Source organism: Schistocerca piceifrons, chromosome 4 (genome assembly GCF_021461385.2).
Source record: "Schistocerca piceifrons isolate TAMUIC-IGC-003096 chromosome 4, iqSchPice1.1, whole genome shotgun sequence".
Taxonomy (NCBI): Eukaryota; Metazoa; Arthropoda; class Insecta; order Orthoptera; family Acrididae; genus Schistocerca; species Schistocerca piceifrons.
Window position 1 is genome coordinate 568,997,808 of NC_060141.1, and position 22,408 is coordinate 569,020,215.

The 22,408-nt window shown below is 41.9% G+C and overlaps 1 protein-coding gene across 1 annotated transcript in view; it reads right to left on the minus strand.

Annotated features, from left to right (window-relative positions):
* Positions 1 to 8,489: 8,489 nt before the first annotated feature.
* Positions 8,490 to 22,408, minus strand: part of LOC124796007 (facilitated trehalose transporter Tret1-like) — a 51,568-nt gene continuing 37,649 nt past the window's right edge. The window contains exon 3 of the mRNA XM_047260090.1: positions 8,490 to 8,795. Within this exon, the coding sequence (XP_047116046.1) occupies positions 8,490 to 8,795 (306 nt within the window). The remainder of the gene's footprint in view (positions 8,796 to 22,408) is intronic.

The following is a 22,408-nucleotide window of genomic DNA, read 5'->3' on the forward strand; positions in this document are numbered from 1 at the left end:
GTTTAATATGAATACAGAAAACTACAACAAGTCACTTTTTTTAAAATAGTTCCTTATTCCATGAAACGGTTTTCGAACCATTCCAGGCTCATCTTCTTATGGTGTACAAGAGGTTACATAGTTTTATCAAAGGGTAATGCTGGGTTCTAGCTCTGTGAGAAGAAGATGGAACATGCTTTAATGCATCGCTATGAGTATCGTTTATGTGCCAGTTTGGATCCAAAATTAAATTTTGTGGCTGCTGAGTTGGTATGGGCGGGTTTTGTTGTTAATATCCATCTGACTGCTACCATTCTGATACGCAGTTGTGCCAGATCACTCACTGTTACAGAATATGTATCCGTGTACACTGTAATAACGAAACTTTGCTAGCATCTAGCATGTAACAAGCTTTGTAACAAGCAACAGTTGTATGGCAATGAACATCTTTGTAACAAGCAACAAATAGTACAGCACATGCTGAATGCTGGAAAAGATTTGTGCAATTCCAACTGGCAATAAATAGGCCATAGGTCGTTGTTGACATTATTTGGCATTTGCAGTGTGCTTCCTGAAAAAGTGTCTGCAATGGTAGGATCTGCTTTGTGTTTGATAAATCGTTTTGTGCAGACACCAGAAAAAAGATATACCTATTTCTTTCCTCATGCCTTTGAACTGACCCAGCTAGTTATGGCTGCTGTTCAACTTGCGCTCCTAGCAGTAGTGCAGCTCGACATTTTTCACATTAAAAAATCATTGCCAAAGGCGAAACAAGCGACAAAAGGCAGAAAAAAATCCTAGAACTGACTGAAGATTGAAAGCCGATCCAGGTAAGTAACCTGACACTTACCCAGTGAGCTACCAATTAACAATGTTGAATTTGTACAATTCGGCAACAGTACAATTCGGAGGCGGTGGTGTTATCGTGTGGTCGTGTTTTTCGTGAAGGGGGCTTGCACCCCTTGTTGTTTCGCGTAGCACTATCACAGCACAAACCTACATTGATGTTTTAAGCACCCTCTTGCTTCCCACTGTTGAAGAGCAATTCGATTGCATGTTTAAACACGATCGAGCACTTGTTCATAATGCACGGCCTGTGGCGGAGTGGTTACACAACAATGATATTCCTGTAATGGACTGGCCTGCACAGAGCCCTGACCTTAATCCTATAGAACACACTTGGGATGTTTTGGGATTCCGACTTCGTTTGTACTGCAAGCATTAGGGTACCGTTATGTAGTTTTTTTATCTGTGGTATTCTTCTTTGTGTAGTAATTTTCTCAAATTTTAGTACACTCAAATATCCTCAGATGTTAAATGGCCATCTTATAAACGTTGCAAAAATATTGTATTACGTTTGTATACTAATGTGAACATTTGTATCATAGATAATCTCCCAAGCACTCGTAGTTTGGTTGAATTTTTAACTAAATTAGAGTAGTATTTGCTTCTGCCACATTGAGGTCTGTCTAAGACATTACAAAAAAAGTTTTTTTCGATTTTCAAAGGATTGAAAAAAATGTAATGACAGACTGTCACTGGGTTGGTACAGAATTCATGCTGTGGTTTCGTCTGTGTACTAAGTACTACTGTATGGGCTTTGTTTCTTTTAAGGGCCATCCATAACTACCAAAAAAATATATTAGGCCAGAATTTTTCGACCATCTCCTTCCTGGAGTCTTGGGTGACTGAAAGATGCACTGAAATACGTGAAAGAAATTTATTCAAAATTCTTAATTTATACACTTACAACACTTTACAGTCACAGATAAAAGCGTTATAGCCTAAATCAAGACTAGCGTATCGCCTACTGTCTCACAAGCGTGTGAAGCAGAAGTCTGTACTAAACATCTGAAGCGCTGGTACTATCAGAGGCGGCTTACATAGTGCAATGGTGCTGTAAGCAAATACTACACACACACACACACACACACACACACCTGCTGGCATACTGTTGTATCATCTTAGCGCAATATTTCCACAATGTAGTTCGTTGTCATCATGACACTTCTCTTTCTTTTACATGAGTTGAATGTATAAAAGGAGGGAGTCATTGCCACGTATGAAGAGATGCGCAGCAAGATTACACAACAATCTGGCAGCTAGCCGACGAAAACATAGTAATGTTAGCCTTCCAAACAATATGTCATTATGTTATCATTCTGTAATAATAAACAGCGATACGATACCGCAGAGAACCAGTAAGTGGCCTTGCATCTCGAGCATTACAACCAAATGTGCATTGCTGACCGTGAGGTGAGGAACTTCAGAGCTTAGTCTGTGGCGTAGTCAGAGGTGTCTCAAGGTGCGAAGTGAATTTTTTATTTTATCTTGTGGCTTTTAGCCACCTGCCACACGAGAAACAAAACGACCCAGGATTGTATGTCGCGCCGTATTCGTGCGCCACTGTTATTCTACTTTGAACTGCATGCTTTTGACGTGACAAGTTTCATCAAAGTCGATTGATTCAGTATCTATGGACGAGCAATTCACTGTAGACTTAACATTCCGCTCCAACGGAAATAAAACAGAGTGCAGCTCCCGCTCACCCACACGTATAACGACGTACGTAAATGTTTCGAGCAGTGGAAGGTAGGAACATGGACTAATTGCCCGTCGTTTTAGAAGGAACAGGTCCAAAGCAACGGTACACTAAACTGAGAGGAAAGTCTGAGGAATGACTTCCAAGCAATGGTTGTTCAGTTCCCTTCAGGTAGGTGTCGTTTCCACCTCCGTTCGTACAGTCGGTCTCGCTCCTCTTTCGGCAGTCACCCATTCCTCGTTCCAGTTCGCCGTTCCTCGTTCCCGCCCCTCAGTCTCTCCCTCTTCGCTCCGGTTCCATTGTTCGTCGTTCACAACCGAGTTGTTGTCCCTGTCATACATGGCATTTCCTTTCCTCTTACAATTACAAACCATTGTCGAAGTCGAAACTTTGAATTCTATGCGTTTGCCGCCCTGTGTCCACGATGGGTAATTTATAGCTTTCTTACAACTGAGTACTAAAATTAAAACAAGAAATCCCAGTCAGCTGGAACTCGGTTTGCAGTAGCCTAATCTATGTTTTGAAAACAAAGTGCTCATTATTTTTACTTTGTCATTCACAAATAATCTTTATGAGTGCCAGTGTTGGTAAATATACGGTTATTCACGTGTATGTCCAGGGTTTCAGAAGACGACTGCGCGAAAACTAGAAGACATACACGAAACAGTGGACAGAGCATCTCTCCAAGTTTCGATTGGTAATATCGTGCATGGAATAGTTGTACTAGGTAAGAGGTATGTCACAACATGTCGGCATATCATCCGCTCTGTATTGTCGCACTGAATGGTCCAGCCAGAATAATGTGACCACCGTCTATGTTAGACGTCAAAGTGCAATAATCACTCACAGACTACAAGTGGAGAGTATATGAAGCATGTCGGGGGATGCAGAAAACAGTGCAGTCGTTGTCGTATTGAAGAAAGGGGAGATTTATCTGATGTCCAAGAAGTCATGATTATTGGTCTTTGGGCCATGGGTGGAAGCATTTTCGAAACAACTAAGTTCCCAACTGTTCGCTTTACGCCGTGATTAAGGAATACCTTGCGTGGCAAAACAGTGCTATCCAACCTGGCTCCGAAGCAACTGTGGCGCACCAAGGCCACAGCTGACAGGGGTAAACAATGGCTGTAGAGACGTGTATGGGTGAATAGAAGCACAACTATTGAGCAATTGACCGCCCAGATGAGCCAAAGGCCTACTAATAGCCTGTTCTCAACGACTGTTCAGCGAACGTGCTGCATAGGGGCCTCCGCAGCAGGCGCCTGGTTCGTGTACCCAGGTTAACGGCTGCTCACAGATGACTAAAGCTGCAACATGTACGCCAGTACCTGAACTGGACGCCCACTGATAACAGAAGGCCGCTTGTGTGTATGGCGTGAAACATCTGAAAGCAAACACCCTACAACAATCATAGGAAGGGTCCAGGCTGCAAGGGGAGCGTTTTGGTCTGGGGAATATATTGTTGTCATTCACTGGGTGATTCTGTCATTATGGAAGACACAACGTACCAACAAAAGTATGCATCTTCCCTTGGGAACCGTCCCACCCCTACATGCTGTTTGTGTTTTCCTCTGCACGATGGTATCTACCAGCAAGACCACACAACGTACCACACAGCTCGCAGTGTATGTGCGTGGTTCGAAGAGCACCAGAGTCAGTTTACCATATGCCCCTGGCAATCGAACTCCCCGAGAATCTGCGAGACCACCTCGACTGGGCTGTTTGCGCCAAGAATCCTCAACCGAGAAACCTAGCACAGCAGGCCACAGCATTGGAGTCAGTATCTTCTTGAACCTCATTGACTCTCTTCTTGCGTGTCTCACATCCACTCAGTTTGGTTCGGTCAAGTCATCAACCTTTTTCAGTTAGAATTTTGAAAATGTTCGATCCCACTTCTGCTTAACATAAATATATTTATCAAAATATTTCCATTTTTGAACACTGCTGCTCACAGATGACTAAAGCTGCAACATGTACGCCTGTACCTGAACTGGACGCCCAAGCTTGTGTGTATAGCGCGAAACGTCTGAAAGAAAACACCCTCCAACAAACATAGGAAGGGTCCAGGCTGCAGGGGGAGCGTTGTGGTATTGTTGGCATTCGCTGGGTGATTCTGTCATTATGGAAGACACAATGTACCAACAAAAGTATGCATCCTCCCTTGGGAACCGTCCCACCCCTACATGCTGTTTGTGTTTTCCTCTGCACGATGGTATCTACCACCTAGACAACACAAAGTGTCACACAGCTTGCAGTATATGTGCATTGTTCGAAAGGCACCGAGGCTGTTTACCATATTCCCCGGGCCATCGAACTCCCCGGATTTCTCCCAATCGAGAATCTGCGAGACCACCACGATTGGGCTGTTTGAACCAAGAATCCTCAACCGAGAAACCTAGCACACCAAGCTACGGCATTGGAGTCAGTACCTTCTAGAACCTCGCTGACTCTCTTCTTGCGCGTGTCTCACAGCTGCCCGCGCTGAAAAAGGTGGTTATCCAGGTTTTTCACATTATTTTGACTGGACAATGTAGTTTGTTCCTGCAGATAGGCAAACCAGTGGGTAGATCTCCAAAGTAGGTAGGTGGCGTGCCTTCTCAAGCAATTTATGTCAGGAACTTCAATGTACTGCACTCACCAACAGACTTTTTCTATGACACAAACGGTGCCTGTATCGAGCACCTGTCACGTAAGTTTTTCTTGGGGAGGGGGGGGGCAATACTCTATCCACTGACATGTATCTATTTTCTGTACATATTGTAGTTTCATACAGCTGTCTTCTGAAAACCTGGTGGTAGTTATGTGATTCTGAGGCACAGCTGATTAAAATTTGAAAGAATTAAAATACCGTCAAGCTACCTAGGGGCCGTTCTGATCTCAGTTTGGTTCGCTCAAGTCATCAACCTTTTTCAGTTAGAATTTTGAAAATTTTCGATCCCACTTCTGCTTAACATAAAGATATTTATCAGCATACTTCCATTTTTAAAATTACAACACTTTTACTTAATTATATTTACTTTGTAGTTGGAGTAGAGCATGTGTTTCATTAGATTAGAAGTATTTTCTTTATAAGAAAATTCTCCTTGAAAGTATCTTCTGATGGCCGGGAACAGAAAAGGGGTGTGCATGGGTCACTCTCCCAAATAATAATGAAATTCACAAATGTAACCAGGTCCTACCCTGCCACACAGACGTATGTACAGTATCAATTCAGTACCAGAAGGCCAACATGTTGGCAAGGGTACCGAGAAACATTTGTCATGAAATCTCGAAACTATTTCATCGTTCACAGCAAAAGTAATGATTTTCATCCTTCCCCTCCCACCCAGCTCAGATCTTGGATTCGCTGTTGTTACTTGGTATAGCGTTTCTACTTTTCCATTTTGATTGTTTTAAAACCATACAACATTCCACGATTAGATAAAAAAGGGGCAGAGAGCGATAAAAATGTACAGGTACCTGAAAGTGCCGTTCACTAACGGTCAAATTCCCAAAAATCAACGAGTTTGCGTATCTCTAATATAGACGTGTGTAAACTCAAACGATTCCTACTATGAAGGTGACCTCCACTAATTAAAAAGTACTCAAATTTTCAGAATTTGCGTCAAACCTTTTCTGTTACGTTTCTTTCAAACATCTCGTGTTGGAGAGCTAGAACTGATCCACTGCCTCTGAGTTGGTCAATTTTGATGAAACTTGTCACAGTGTAAGGACACTATTCAAAGCCAAAAATCTCTTGTGCAAAAGCACACTGCTGTAAGCGATTCCCTAGTCATGTTATCAGTTCTTGTATCTTTTGTATCGAGTATCGAGTAACTTGCATTTCTACACTGAATACATAATCAATCTTTTAACACAACATAACGCCTCAGATAACAACTATCATACGAGAATTGAACAACTGACATCACAAATATACACAAACCTTCAACATATACAAGCTTCAAATTAAGAAATTTTTTTAAATATGTATATAAATAGGTTTTAAACTTATTTTAAAATAGTAGTAATACCATAACATATAATGTAGATCTGTATATTGATATTAATTACATAAAAACATTTCATAACAAAAAATAGTAAATTATTAAAATTTTTTAATGCTTTTGTTACTTTGAGGTAAGAGTGTGGAAGAGGCTTTGTAAAACTTTGCAGCTTGTAACACTGCTCGTAAGAAAGGAAGACCAAGAGAACTGAATTAAAATTGGTGCGAGAATCAATGACAGAATGTAAGACAGATTCAGAAGTGGGATTCGGTTTCTGGGTGAAACGATATCATTGATAAGATTAGCTAATGACATTGCTGTACTCAGTGAAAGTCAAGAAGAATTACAGTACCTACTGAATGGACTGAACACTACAATAAACACATAATATGGACTGCGAGTAAACCAAAGAAAGACGAAAGTAGTGAGGAGTAGCAGGAATGAAATTAGTGATAAACGTAACACCAAAATTAGGTAAAATATAGTAGATGAAGTTAATGAGGATGTAGATATAAGAAGTAGACTACAAGCAGAAAAGGGAACATAATTTATCGAAATAGGGCTGCTAGTATCAAACATAGACATATTGATAGATATTTATAAGAAAGCACGTCTTGAGCGCAGTGAATCTTTGGCGGTGGAAATACATAAAAATAAGAGAACCAACATCTTCGATATGTAGTGTCACAGGGCAATGTTGAAAATTAGGTGGACACCTATGATAAGAAAGGAGGAGATACTCAGATTCTCCACAGAATCGACGATAAAAATCATATGTGGAAAATGATGCAGCGGCCGAACCCCGAATGGGATATCCCGGTCAATAAATGCCGTACGATCATTTATGACTTAAATAAAGAAAAGACAGGATGATAGTACACATGTTAACGCATTCACGGTACTAATGATAGAGATTAGAATACATATGAAATACAGGGTGTTACAAAAAGGTCCGGCCAAACTTTCAGGAAACATTCCTCACACACAAATAAAGAAAAAACGTTATGTGGACATGTGTCCGGAAACGCTTAATTTCCATGTTAGAGCTCATTTTAGTTTCGTCAGTATGTACTGTACTTCCTCGATTCACCGCCATGATTTCATACGGGATACTCTACCTGTGCTGCTAGAACATGTGCCTTTACAAGTACGACACAACATGTGGTTCCTGCACGATGGAGCTCCTGCGCATTTCAGTCGAAGTGTTCGTACGCTTCTCAACAACAGATTCGGTGACCGATGGATTGGTAGAGGCGGACCAATTCCATGGCCTCCACGCTCTCCTGACCTCAACCCTCTTTACTTTCATTTATGGTAGCATTAGAAAGCTCTTGTCTACGCAACCCCGGTACCAAATGTAGAGACTCTTCGTGTTCGTATTGTGGACGGCTGTGATACAATACGCCATTCTCCAGGGCTGCATCAGCGTATCAGGGATTCCACGCGACAGAGGGTGGGTGCATGTATCCTCGCTAACGGAGGACATTTTGAACATTTGCTGTAACAAAGTGTTTGAAGTCACGCTGGTACGTTCTGTTGCTGTGTGTTTCCATTCCATGATTAATGTGATTTGAAGAGAAGTAATAAAATGAGCTCTAACATGGAAAGTAAGCGTTTCCGGACACATGTCCACATAACATATTTTCTTTCTTTGTTTGTGAGGAATGTTTCCTGAAAGTTTGGCCGTACCTTTTTGTAACACCCTGTATAATTCAAGACGTCTGGCAGAGATGCTACTCTGAGACAAAGAGATTAGCGATAGAGAGAATACTGCGTCTGCCCCCCATCAAACCAGTCACATGGCTGACTACACAAGCAAGAAACGTACTCTTTGCATCGATGCAGAGACATTAACAGATTTTACTCTGTCTTTGGCTGAAATGTTAATTCAATGAATTGTGGGTAATTTAAATTTCCAAATGAATTTTAGTCCCACTCGGACGAATTTGAGTTCTTTATTTCAGCCAGAGTCAGAAAAATGGCTACTTTGTTTCTTCGTCTTCTTCGCCCTCGAAGTGCCGTGTGATTTCAATGAAGGTGCGGCCTCTGGTCTCAGGCAGAAAGAAGAATGTGAAGACGAGGCCGACTACGGCGCTGGCCATGAAGAGGAAGAAGACGGCGTAGATGCCCGTGGCGTCGCTGATCACCTGGAAGAGCTTGCTGAGCGCTGTGAAAAGGATGGACTGCACCACCGCCACGACCGATGTAGCCACGCCCTTCACGTCCGACGCGAACACCTCGCCCACGACGGCCCACGGCAGCGGGCCAATCCCCAGGATGTTGAACACCTGCGAAGGCAAAGCGACCCATCAGCCAGAGCCATAGTGGGACTGCAGAAAACTATGCAAGAGTGGGAAGGGGTGGGGGACAATATTCTGAATTTGTCACTTTTTAACATAACTGATTCATTGAGTTTGGAAACATATCATTCAAAAGAACTAAATTTAACCGACAACACAATAAATTGTTGTACGCGAGGCATCTACTTAATTTTTTATGGCAGATTATTTTCATACCTAAACAGTGAGTAAATTTCAATAGTATAGGCAAGGCCGCGGTGGCCTAGTGGTTCTAGGCGCGCAGTCCGGAACCTCGGGGCTGCTACGGTCGCAGGTTCGAATCCTGCCTCGGGCATGGATGTGTGTGATGTCCTTAGGTTAGTTAGGTTTAAGTAGTTCTAAGTTCTAGGGGACTGATGCCCACAGAGGTTAAGTCCCATAGTGCTCAGAGTTATTTGAACCATTTAGTATAGGCAATGCACATCTTTCTGTTTTATTAAAACGAACATGAATACAATCCTCTTCATTCAGCGGCATAAAACTGCATTCTATTTATGATTAAGACAACGGTATACGACTAGTTATTCGCAAAAAAATATTTTATACATTGTACTCTCCCTGTCTGTACTACCCTCTTTTATAAAGGGTAGCACAAAAACAGGCCCCGAGCACATGCTGCTCACCAATTACAAACGAATCGTTGTCCGCTACTAGCAGATACAACAACAAATAAATTTAATAATTAGTTAATGAAGAAATAATAAACAGGCTAATGCAGAAATGTAGTTATAAGGGTCGAGGGACATGAAAGGGAAGCAGTGGTTGGGAAGGGAGTGGGACAGGGTTGTAACCTCTCCCCGATGTTGTTCAATCTGTATATTGAACAAGCAGTAAAGGAAACAAAAGAAAAATTTGGAGTAGGTATTAAAATCCATGGAGAAAAAATAAAAACATTAAGGTGCACCGATGACATTGTAATTCTGTCGGAGACAGCAAAGGACTTGGAAGAGCAGTTGAACGGAATGGACAGTGTCTTGAAAGGAGGATATAAGATGAACATCAACAAAAGCAAAACGAGGATAATGGAATGTATTCAAATTAAATCAGGTGATGCTGAGGAAATTAGATTAGGAAATGAGACACTTAAAGTAGTAAAGGAGTTTTGCTATTTGGGGAGCAAAATAACTGATGATGGTCGAAGTAGAGAGGATATAAAATGTAGACTGGCAATGGCAAGGAAAGCGTTTCTGAAGAAGAGAAATTTGTTAACATCGAGCATAGATTTAAGTGTCAGGAAGGCATTTCTGAAAGTTTTTGTATGGAGTGTGGCCTTGTATGGAAGTGAAACATGGACAATAAATAGTTTGGACAAGAAGAGAATAGAAGCTTTCGAAATGTGGTGCTACAGAAGAATGCTGAAAATTAGATGGGTAGAACACATAACTAATGAGGAGGTACTGAATAGGATTGGGGAGAAGAGGAGTTTGTGGCACAACTTGACAAGAAGAAGGGACCGGTTGGTAGGACATGTTCTGAGGCATCAAGGGATCACCAATTTAGTATTGGAGGGCAGCGTGGAGGGTAAAAATCGTAGAGGGAGACCAAGAGTTGAATACACTAAACAGATTCAGAAGGATGTAGGCTGCAGTAGGTACTGGGAGATGAAGAAGCTTGCACAGGATAGAGTAGCATGGAGAGCTGCATCAAACCAGTCTCAGGACTGAAGACCACAACAACAATGCAGAAAATCTATATTTACTGAATTGATGACAATAGGCGGGCGGCAATGAACGGTTTAGTATTCGGGGCCAGGTTTTCGTGCGCCATCCCCTTTGAACACTGAAATACATTAAATTGCGCTACGCCAAGGGCGAACTGCGCGCCAGTAATAATGTTTATGCCTTGTATCCACACTCCATAAATTATACTTTGTTCTATAACCAAGTTACCGGGGCAACCTAACGAATTTATTGTTGTACAGTCACGGTTGACAACACTGAGCCATGGGTGCATACGAAATCGTTGCAACAAGGCGTTCTAATTGTTGCCGGCTACTGCTGCTTCTGTACTTCTGCTGCACAACGTAATGAACTGATCATTATTGTGTAAGCTTTGCTATTGTGAGCGTCAGCTCCGGGTTCTCATGGATGATAAACTGTAACTCACTAAATCTGAATGCAACAGATTAAGCCATGAATCAAAAGAATAGTATATTAGAAAGTTATGTATATATACAGAAGAGGGTAACGCTACAGGTTTCAGGCGTGAAAATTCTACAGACGAATGGATTCCGAGTAAGGAAGATGCTGCTGCTTTAGATACGGAAGATGCTATTGATGTTTGTAACGATACTGAAATTGAAAGAGAGGCAAGTGATATAGCAGCGATGAAAATCACAGAGCTGACGAAGACGGTGAAGCGATTATGTCTTTTGCAGGTATTCTACGTGGTAAAGATGGAACTAAATGGCATAAGGAACCTTTTGGGACAAGAAAGTTGCTGAAGCATAATATTTTGCGGGAAAGGGCTGGTCCAACACGTACAACAAAATTTCTTTCTATAAACGGCATCTTCAAGAGTATGTTTCCAGTAGAAATGTATCACATAACAGTACGTGAAACCAACAGGAAGGTAAATCAGGTATTCACAAATTATAACACCAATTCAGAGTCCGCCTCCGTAGCGCAGCGGTAGCGTTACTGCCTACCACGCAAGGGGCCCAGGTTCGATTGCCGGCAGGGGACTGGATGTTTTGTGTCCATCATCATTTTCATCACCATCGACAGGCAAGTCGCCGAAATGGCGTCAATTTATAAGACTTGCAATACGGCGGCCGAACCCTGAATGGAATATCCCGTATGATCATTTCTTTTTTTTTCCAATTCAGAAGGAGTAGCAAAAGTGTGGAAGCTCCTGACAACTGACGATTTTGGTGCATATCCAGCTGTAGCTTGAGCGAGATTCACTAATTCTGAACACACAAAGGAAATGTGGATAAAAATGCATTCCCATTGTACCGTGCAAGCTTATCCCTCAACAGGCTTTGCCATATAAGCAGGTTTATAGTATTTGACAACGTGAACACTAGGGCTGATCACTTGGAAAGTGACAAAGCTGCTGCAGTACGTGACGTATTTAAAACGCTAGATTCAAATCTTCGCAGAAACTGTGTGCCTTCTGATTGCCAAACTGTTGATGAACAACTTTTTCCTTACAAAGGAAAGACAAGATTTACTCAACGCATGCCCTCAAGCAAGCCAAATATGACTTGAAAGTTTGGTGGATTTGTGATTCACGAAATTCTTATCCAATAATTGGCCAAATTTATACAGGTAAAACTGCTTCAAGAAGAGAAACTAATCAAGGAGAGAGGGTAACAAAAGACTTATGTTAACATTTCAGAGGTAGTAATATAGTCACTAACAACTTTTTCACAACTTTACCATTAGCAAGGTTGTTGATGACTTGTGTTTTGTCCATAGTTGGCACTGTGAAAAGAAACAAGCCCAGCGCTGATGACCTCGACGTTGAGCGCCCATAAGTCCCAACACATACAGAAACAAGCCCTATATACAGCCAGAACTGCAACCTTCCTCTTCACTACAAGAACTGTCGTCTGTATTTGGATTCAGTGACGACAGCTTTTCTCTGTGTTCATATGTTCCAAAGAAGAAGAAAATTATGCATGAGGCATCCACTTTTGGCCCTCTTCCAAAGCCAAATGTTATACATTATTATAACAGCACAAAAGGGGGTGTTGATAACATGAAAAAGTTATGTTCTCATTACAGTGTAAAAATGAGGGCACAGAGATGGCCTCTAGTATTTTTTACAACATTCTGGACATTGCTTGTTTAGCGGTATACAATATTTACACAGAAAACAATCCTAAAGCAGAAAATGTGACTCATAGATGCAGACTTTTTCTCTTGGATCTGGAAAAACATTTGGCAATGCCTTCCATTATCTCTAGATCATCAAATCCTAATTACTTGAGAAAATTTTCCCGTGAAGTTGGGTACTGAGTGTATGATAGGAGGGCTTCTAATTCTGGTTCCTGAACAAGTAACGGCTCAGGCAAAACGAGATGCTTCTGCATGTAAGGTTGTTGTTGTTGTGGTCTTCAGTCCTGAGACTGGTTTGATGCAGCTCTCCATGCTACTCTATCCTGTGCAAGCTTCTTCATCTCCCAGTACCTACTGCAACCTACATCCTTCTGAATCTGCTTAGTGTATTGATCTCTTGGTCTCCCTCTACGATTTTTACCCTCCACGCTGCCCTCCAATGCTAAATTTGTGATCCCTTGATGCCTCAAAACATGTCCTACCAACCGATCCCTTCTTCTAGTCAAGTTGTGCCACAAACTTTTCTTCTCCCCAATCCTATTCAATACCTCCTCATTAGTTACGTGATCTACCCACCTTATCTTCAGCATTCTTCTGTAGCACCACATTTCGAAAGCTTCTATTCTCATCTTGTCCAAACTGGTTATCGTCCATGTTTCACTTCCATACATGGCTACACTCCATACAAATACTTTCAGAAACGACTTCCTGACACTTAAATCTATACTCGATGTTAACAAAGTTCTCTTCTTCAGAAACGATTTCCTTGCCATTGCCAGTCTTCATTTTATATCCTCTCTACTTCGACCATCATCAGTTATTTTACGCCCTAAATAGCAAAACTCCTTTACTACTTTAAGTGTCTCATTTCCTAATCTAATCCCCTCAGCATCACCCGATTTAATTTGACTACATTCCATTTTTCTTTTGTTTCCTTTACTGCTTGCTCAATATACAGATTGAATAACATCGGGGAGAGGCTACAACCCTGTCTCACTCCTTTCCCAACCACTGCTTCCCTTTCATGCCCCTCGACTCTTATAACCGCCATCTGGTTTCTGTACAAATTGTAAATAGCCTTTCGCTCCCTGTATTTTACCCCTGCCACTTTCAGAATTTGAAAGAGAGTATTCCAGTTAACGTTGTCAAAAGCTTTCTCTAAGTCTACAAATGCTAGAAACGTAGGTTTGCCTTTTCTTAATCTTTCTTCTAAGATAAGTCGTAAGGTTAGTATTGCCTCACGTGTTCCAACATTTCTACGGAATCCAAACTGATCTACCCCGAGGTCCGCTTCTACCAGTTTTTCCATTCGTCTGTAAAGAATTCGCCTTAGTATTTTGCAGCTGTGACTTATTAAACTGATAGTTCGGTAATTTTCACATCTGTCAACACCTGCTTTCTTTGGAATTGGAATTATTATATTCTTCTTGAAGTCTGTGGGTATTTCGCCTGTCTCATACATCTTGCTCACCAGATGGTAGAGTTTTGTCATGACTGGCTCTCCCAAGGTCATCAGTAGTTCTAATGGAATGTTGTCTACTCCCGGGGCCTTGTTTCGACTCAGGTCTTTCAGTACTCTGTCAAACTCTTCACGCAGTATCTTATCTCCCATTTCATCTTCATCTACATCCTCTTCCATTTCCATAATATTGTCCTCAAGTACATCGCCCTTGTATAAACCCTCTATATACTCCTTCCACCTTTCTGCCTTCCCTTCTTTGCTTAGAACTGGGTTGCCATCTGAGCTCTTGATATTCATACAAGTGGTTCTCTTCTCTCCAAAGGTCTCTTTAATTTTCCTGTAGGCAGTATCTATCTTACCCCTAGTGAGACAAGCCTCTACATCCTTACATTTGTCCTCTAGCCATCCCTGCTTAGCCATTTTGCACTTCCTGTCGATCTCATTTTTGAGACGTTTGTATTCCTTTTTGCCTGCTTCATTTAATGCATTTTTATATTTTCTCCTTTCATCAATTAAATTCAATATTTCTTCTGTTACCCAAGAATTTCTATTAGCCCTCGTCTTTTTACCTACTTGATCCTCTGCTGCCTTCACTACTTCTTCCCTCAGAGCTACCCACTCTTCTTCTACTGTATTTCTTTCCCCCATTCCTGTCAATTGTTCCCTTATGCTCTCGCTGAAACTCTGTACAACCTCTCGTTCTTTCAGTTTATCCAGGTCCCATCTCCTTAAATTCCCGCCTTTTTGCAGTTTCTTCAGTTTCAATCTTGTGGTCAGAATCCACATATGCCTCTGGAAATGTCTTACAATTTAAAACCTGGATCCTAAATCTCTGTCTTACCATTATGTAATCTATCAGATACCTTTTAGTATCTCCAGGATTCTTCCAGGTATACAACCTTCTTTCATGATTCTTGAACCAAGTGTTAGCTATGATTAAGTTATGCTCTGTGCAAAATTCTACAAGGCGGCTTCCTCTTTGATTTCTTCCCCCCAATCCATATTCACCTACTATGTTTCATTCTCTCCCTTTTCCTACTGACGAATTCCAGTCACCCATGACTATTAAATTTTCGTCTCCCTTCACTACCTGAATAATTTCTTTTATCTCGTCATACATTTCATCAATTTCTTCATCAGCTGCAGAGCTAGTTGGCATATAAACTTGTACTACTGTAGTAGGCATGGGCTTTGTGTCTATCTTGGCCACAATAATGCGTTCACTATGCTGTTTGTAGTAGCTAACCCGCACTCCTATTTTTTTATTCATTATTAAACCTACTCCTGCATTACCCCTATTTAATTTTGTATTTATAACCCTGTAATCACCTGACCAAAAGTCTTATCCTCCTGCCACCGAACTTCACTAATTCCCACTATATCTAGCTTTAACCTATCCATTTCCCTTTTTAAATTTTCTAACCTACCTGCCCGATTAAGGGATCTGACATTCCACGCTCCGATCCGTAGAATGCCAGTTTTCTTTCTCCTGATAACGACGTCCTCTTGAGTAGTCCCCGCCCGGAGATCCGAATGGGGGACTATTTTACCTCCGGAATATTTTACCCAAGAGGACGCCATCATCATTTAATCATACAGTAAAGTTGCATGTCCTCGGGAAAAATTACGGCTGTAGTTTGCCCTTGCTTTCAGCCGTTCGCAGTACCAGCACAGCAAGGCCGTTTTGGTTGGTGTTACAAGGCCAGATCAGTCAATCATCCAGACTGTTGCCCCTGCAACTACTGAAAAGGCTGCTGCCCCTCTTCAGGAACCACATGTTTGTCTGGCCTCTCAACAGATACCCCTCCGTTGTGGTTGCACCTACGGTACGGCCATCTGTATCGCTGAGGCACGCAAGCCTCCCCACCAACGGCAAGGTCCATGGTTCATGGGGGGAGGGCATGTAAGGTAACAGGGGATAATATGGAGCTCTTTCAAGTAGTTAATAATTTAAATTTAAAGCACAGCAACAGAGATAATATGCTGGGCAAAATAGACTGGAAAATACTTGTTTTGTGTTTTGATGGGCATTGTATTTCCGTTACGTAGTGTTTTGGTTTTCTATTAATTGCAACGAATTATAAAAGTGTGGTGATAAATGTGTAAAATTATATAATGTATTTAGATTTTAGTATTTAAATATTACAAAATTCTGTAAACGAATTGTGGCCACGTTTAGGGATTATTTTGACTAGTGTGGTGTCATGTGACCCGACTCAGGACTGTAGATATGAGCGGGAAAACGGGGTCTTTGTGCGTTGCCCGCTGTGGCGGCAAGTTGGGAGCGGCAAAAGTGCCGCGAGTTTAAGCATGGACGCCAGTGCATGCGAAGGAACAAAGTGAAAGTGTGTGGGTGTGAGACAAACAATGTACGAATTGCACCGATTATTATTTGTGAACTTAAAAATGCATGACCACAAAGTTAAAGTGTTTCTTTTGAATAAATAGGTTTCAATCAGAACGTGTGTAGTTCAATTCACTGCTGTTCAAAAGCTAGGCAATATCTGACTCAATAATAGGGGCGCAAATGCAACCGTTTACTACCAACCCCCTTTGCACATGAGCCACGTGAAAAATAGGTAGTAAACGTGCCAGAGTTCAGTTGCAATTGGGGGCTCGTCCGGGATAGGACTTTCTTCCCTAGTCCATATAGTCTGGAAGACGAGTCTTTGGTATTGACAGCTCGGTAGCGTCTTTCCGTTGCCTAGCGACCGCAGGCAGGCAGCCAATGACGGCCTGACTTTGAGCGGGTAGCAAGGGCCACGTTGCCGCTCTGAAACCCGGTCGCGCGCGCTTATGAAACTTACCAGTGTCTCGCGTGCAGGCGGTGCTGTCATTCGTCGTTTGTCTGAAGTTGAATTCGCAGTTTATTTCGTTTTTGTTGTTTTTAGTGTTTCTTTGTTTATGTTTCGTTGTAAACAATGTCTAGTGCGGCGGGTAGTACGAGCCCAACACAAGAAGTGAAACGGAGGAAGAAAAGTGTGCTACACACCCAGGCCCGTGAATTCGTGTGCTCTGTGAGGGATTACTTTGAGAAAGAAGAGGACAAAGGTGGGCCCTTAATTCCTGTCGTTCAGGTTGTGAAGAGAACTGCAGCACCATTGAAAATAAGTAAGAACACTGTTGTAAAGATAGGGAAAGAACAGTATAGTGTAGATTGTGACGAGAGTGGCACAACAAAGCTGCACACACCAGAAAAGAAGCGACCGAGAAATAAGCAGGTGACAGCTTTGGACGATTTTCAGAAAGACGCTATTCGTCGTCATATATACAGCTATTATAAGAGAAGGGAACATCCCACTCTATCTAAATTACAGGTGTCGCTTCAGAAAGACGATCTTTTTAAAGGGAGCAAATTTTCATTGCGTACAGTGTTGAAAGACATAGGTTTAACGGACGCAAAATATTAATGGAAAGGACAGATGTAGTTGAATGGCGGTGCAGATTTCTGCGCAGGATCATGGTTGTGGAATTCGAAAGTATAGTGTGGTTAGATGAAACTTGGGTCAATGCCAGCCATTCTTTACGTAGAGGCTGGAATGATGGAACGCCCGAGGGGACAATGGCAGTGCCTGTTGGCAAAGGAGGGCGTATTATTGTCTTACATGCACGAACATGGAAAGGTTTTGTGCCAAACTGCTTGAAAATGTTTCGGTCAAAAAAGACGGGAGATTACCATGAAGAAATGAACAGTGTAGTATTTCAAGAATGGTTTGAGACATCGCTTATGACGAATCTGACAATTCCGTCAGTGATTGTTTTGGACATGCGCCTTATCATTCCGTTGTTCACGATAAGGCACCAACCTTGGCAACAAAAAAAAAAAGACGATATCATTCAGTGGTTGAAACGGCGAAAAGTACATTTCAGAGAAGATTTAAGGAAGGCGGAACTGCTCGAAATTGTGGCACAAAAGAAACCCCAATTTCCAACATATGTGCCGGCCGGGGTGGCCAAGCGGTTAAAGGCGCTACAGTCTGAAACCGCGCGACCACTACGGTCGCAGGTTCGAATCCTGCCTCGGGCATGGATGTGTGTGATGTCCTTAGGTTAGTTAGGTTTAAGTAGTTCTAAGTTCTAGGGGACTGATGACCTTAGAAGTTAAGTCCCATAGTGCTCAGAGCCAGCCAACATATGTAATTGACGAGATTGCTAAAAGGCACGGGCATGAAATCGTTCGGCTTCCTCCATACCACTGTCACTTCAATGCAATTGAAGGAGTGTGGGCGCAGATAAAAAATTACATTGCTGCAAACAATAAAAAATTCACGATCTCTGAAGTGGAAACTCTCCTTCCAGCAGCTATCAATAAAGTGACAAGCGAGACGTGGGCTAAAATTGTAAACAGCACTGCAAGTGCCATCAGAGAGGCGGCCAAAACCGAAGGGGTTGTGGAAGAATGCATCGAAAATTTAATTATACATCTGGGAGAGAGCAGTGGTAGTTCGAGTAGTGCTGAGGAAGACAATTTCAAATCAGATTCTGACAGTGATGTGAGTGGTGTTTTTCCATTACAGTAACTACAACGTATTCAGGAATGTAAGGAGGGAGTTTACTATCGATCTACAACCAGATCATCATATTGTGAGTACTTTCTTCATATTATAACTCTTAATACACTGACCAATTATTCTGTAGCTTGTAGTAGAACAAACTAATAATGCTAATACTTAACAATGGAAACCAAAACTGCTAATGTTCAACAACTTGCGAAAATAGTGAAGTTTAACAAATAACTTTATTATGTTTCAGCATCTTAGATACTTGTACTAAATAGCTCTTATCAGTTTTAGAGTTAATATATTTCAAGCATCAACTTTAAATAAATTCACGCGTACCAATACGACTTGTATTTTGTCTCGCTTTTATTTCTGCTGCTAGAGAATGCGTGTAGCAGACAGGGCGCCGCGTGCTGTGAGCCACGTTCGGCAACAGCGCCGTCTGCCCGCCGGAACTGTCAGTACCAATCACTCGTCTCACGGACTATAGTATTTCGGAATCGGATGTCCGTCTGATGTTAGGCTTTTGAACAGTCAGTGTGGGGGCTCTGAAATAAATCGGTGCATTAGCAGTACCGGAGTGTTTGTGCTGGACAAGATACGCGCTGCCCTGTGGTTACGCCGATATAAGGCCACCACGATTGCGAGGCAGTCATTTACACAGCCTGAACGTGTATAGTTCATTTCACTACTGTTCAAAAGCTAGCCAATATATAACTCAATAGTAAGGGCGCAAATGCAACCGTTCGCTACCAACCCCCTTTGCAGATGAGCCACGTGAAAAATAGGTAGTGAACGAGCCCGAGTTCAGTTGCATGCACGTCTGAAAATCGTTGGTGACTGTTTTGTACGCAAATCTCAATGAAACAAAAGGAAGAGGAAACAACAAAATGTTTTAAGAAATATAAAAAGCCAATATATGATGAACATTGCATTACAACAGCGTGTGAACTTTGTGACTAAATAATAATTCCAAGTTCCTCTTTCCACTGTAAGGAGCAGCAAAATCTGGTAGCTATATAATATAATGTAATTCATTCTGTCACATATTATTAAAAAATTGATACATTTTGCACTTGTATATGGCTGTATCTGTTGAATTATTACTCGGTTATCTGATAAATAATAAATCTTTTAATATGTTATATAAAATAAAGTATTTTATTTGTGAACTTCACACTTCATCTAATGGAGATAGCCCGAATATGGATTAGAGAGAGCATTATGTTGTTTACAATTTAAATGCTCTTCACTGAGTGTATTTAAATTTTGCTAATATTATGACATTAGAAAGATTCAGATGAGGGATAACCTGAGGCTTGTGTACACTAGTTTCAGTATACCTGAAAAATTGCCTGTTACTGTTGTAAAGGTTACTTGGTAACGCAATGTGGATACAACTAAGACAGTAAGAGATCCAGGCGTTCTCTTGGTTACGACAGTGCATTATCCCGTGAACTCAGGATTTTGTAAAGAAGAAAGTAAATACAGGAATACGGGTTCTAAACTTATACAAGAACGGTTGGGCGTGTTTTTTTGTTTAACAACTAGCATTGTTGTAGCCGTCACCAAGGGAATTAATCAAAATGTTAAAGGTAGGCCCGTATTTGGACGAGATTTCAATTTCGATTGGCTTCAGAGGATAGGAAAAATTTACAAGTACTACTGAACAATATAATAACACTTTCGAGGTAGGTTTGTGACCATTACTTCAGTTTTCTGTTTATGTCACCATTTATTATCGGCAGTTCATGAAGTGTAAGGATAGTGTATGATGTATGAGTAGCACGAACCTGAACCAGTTATTGCCCTCTTTGGGGAAACTATTATTTCACTGATACTCATTTTTCATACAATACGACAGCTACCATCCCTCCTCCACTTAAAGCGCTACACTAGCACATATGTGGACTCAATGCTGCCCAAAAAAGTGGGAACTATTCGACGGAAAAATTTGCTAGGTCGAAGTAATAACATTGTCTAAGTCATTTCAAATACCTCACTGAAAACAAACTTGAGTTACATGAGAAGTTATGAGCAACGTTTTCATTCACATTCTACATATATTATAGAACATAGGCAAATAATGATAGACAGTGGAAACTACGGAAACGAAATAAACAGTACGATTCAGAAAATACTGTTGGGTAGCGACAAAAATAACCATCAAAGAGAACCGAGCGAGGTTGCGCAGTGGTTAACACACTGGACTCGCATTCGGAAGGACGACGGTTCAGTCTCTCGTCCGGCCATCCTGATTTGGGTTTTTCATGATTTCCCTAAATCGCTCCAGGCAAATGCCGGGATGGTTCCTTTGAAAAGGCACGGCCGACTTCCTTTCACGTCCTTCCCTAACCCGATGTGACCGATGAGCTCGCTGTCTGGTCTTCTCCCCCACTACAACCTAACGCAACCCAACCAGCAAAGAAGTGACATACTGACACTTCTCGAAGTGGGAAAAAGAGGAAGACAGCAACGTGAGTTCACTATCTTGCTCCTCATATCACAGTAGCAGAATACTGGCCTTGTGACACAGACCATTATCCTACTGGAGATGCCATCACCGTTAGGGCAGACAGCAGGCATGAAGGGATGCAGATGGCCCGCAGTAATGTTCGCGTAATCCATCATTCTCATCGTGCATTCGATTACTACCATAGGTCCCATAGAAGTCCAGAAGAATTCCACCCATAGCTCCCACTGACCTCCGTCCGTGGGACAGTGTATGTTTCGAGCAACTGTTCTCCTGGGAAATACCGTCTCTGACAACTACCATCGACCATGTGTAACAAGAAACGAGACTCATCCGGCCAGGCGACACGTTTATATTGATGCACGGTCCAATCTCAAAGACTCCGTGCCCACTGCAATCGTAAATGATGATCTCGTTGGGTCAATGCGTTAAAACACAGCTGAGCACCAGTTCAACAATGCGCGCTGAACAGTATGCTCCATAAAATAAACACCTGCACTAGCACTGTGCACTGTCGCTAGATTTTCCACAGATGCATACCTGTCCAACTCTACAGAGAGGACAACCCACCAACCTCCACGTTCTATATGGGGTGTGGACATTCAACACCTTGTCACGTACTCGTGGTTTCACCGTCCTTCAATCATCCTTCATCAGCGCTGGCTCTTGCACAATTTTACCAGTATCCTGCAATGTGGAGGCCTATAGCCTTTTCCCGCTGTGGCGGAGCGGTTCTAGGCGCTTGAGTCCGGAACCACGCGGCTGCTACGGTCGCAGGTTCGAATCCTGCTTCAGGCATAGGTGTGTGTGATGTACTTAGGTTAGTTAGGTTTAAGTAGTTCTAAGTTATAGGGGACTGATGACCTCTCATGTTAAGTTCCATAGCGCTTAGAGCCATTTGAACCATTTTAAAGCCTTTTCGCTTATAAGTCTAGTAATCGTAATTAAATTGAATACATTAACTTCAGATACTCTGAACTGTTTAAAAATATTTAAATTTTATAACTAATCGTTTAGCATTGAGAGGGGTTCACTGAGGTGACAAAAGTCCTTGTATAGCTCCTGATATCGGATCACATATCCTTTTCCCACTGTAGTGCAGCAACTCCACGTGGCAATGCCTCAACAAGTCGTTTGAAGTTCCGGCAGAAATACTGAACCATCCTGCCTTTATATCCCTCCACAATTGAGAAAGTGTTGACGGTGCATGATTTTGTGCACGAACTAACCTCTCGGTTATGTCCCATAAACGTTCGGTGGGATTCATGGCGGACGATATGGGTGGCCAAATCATTCGCTCGAATAGTTCAGTAGTCTTCAAACAAACGGAAAACAATTTTGGC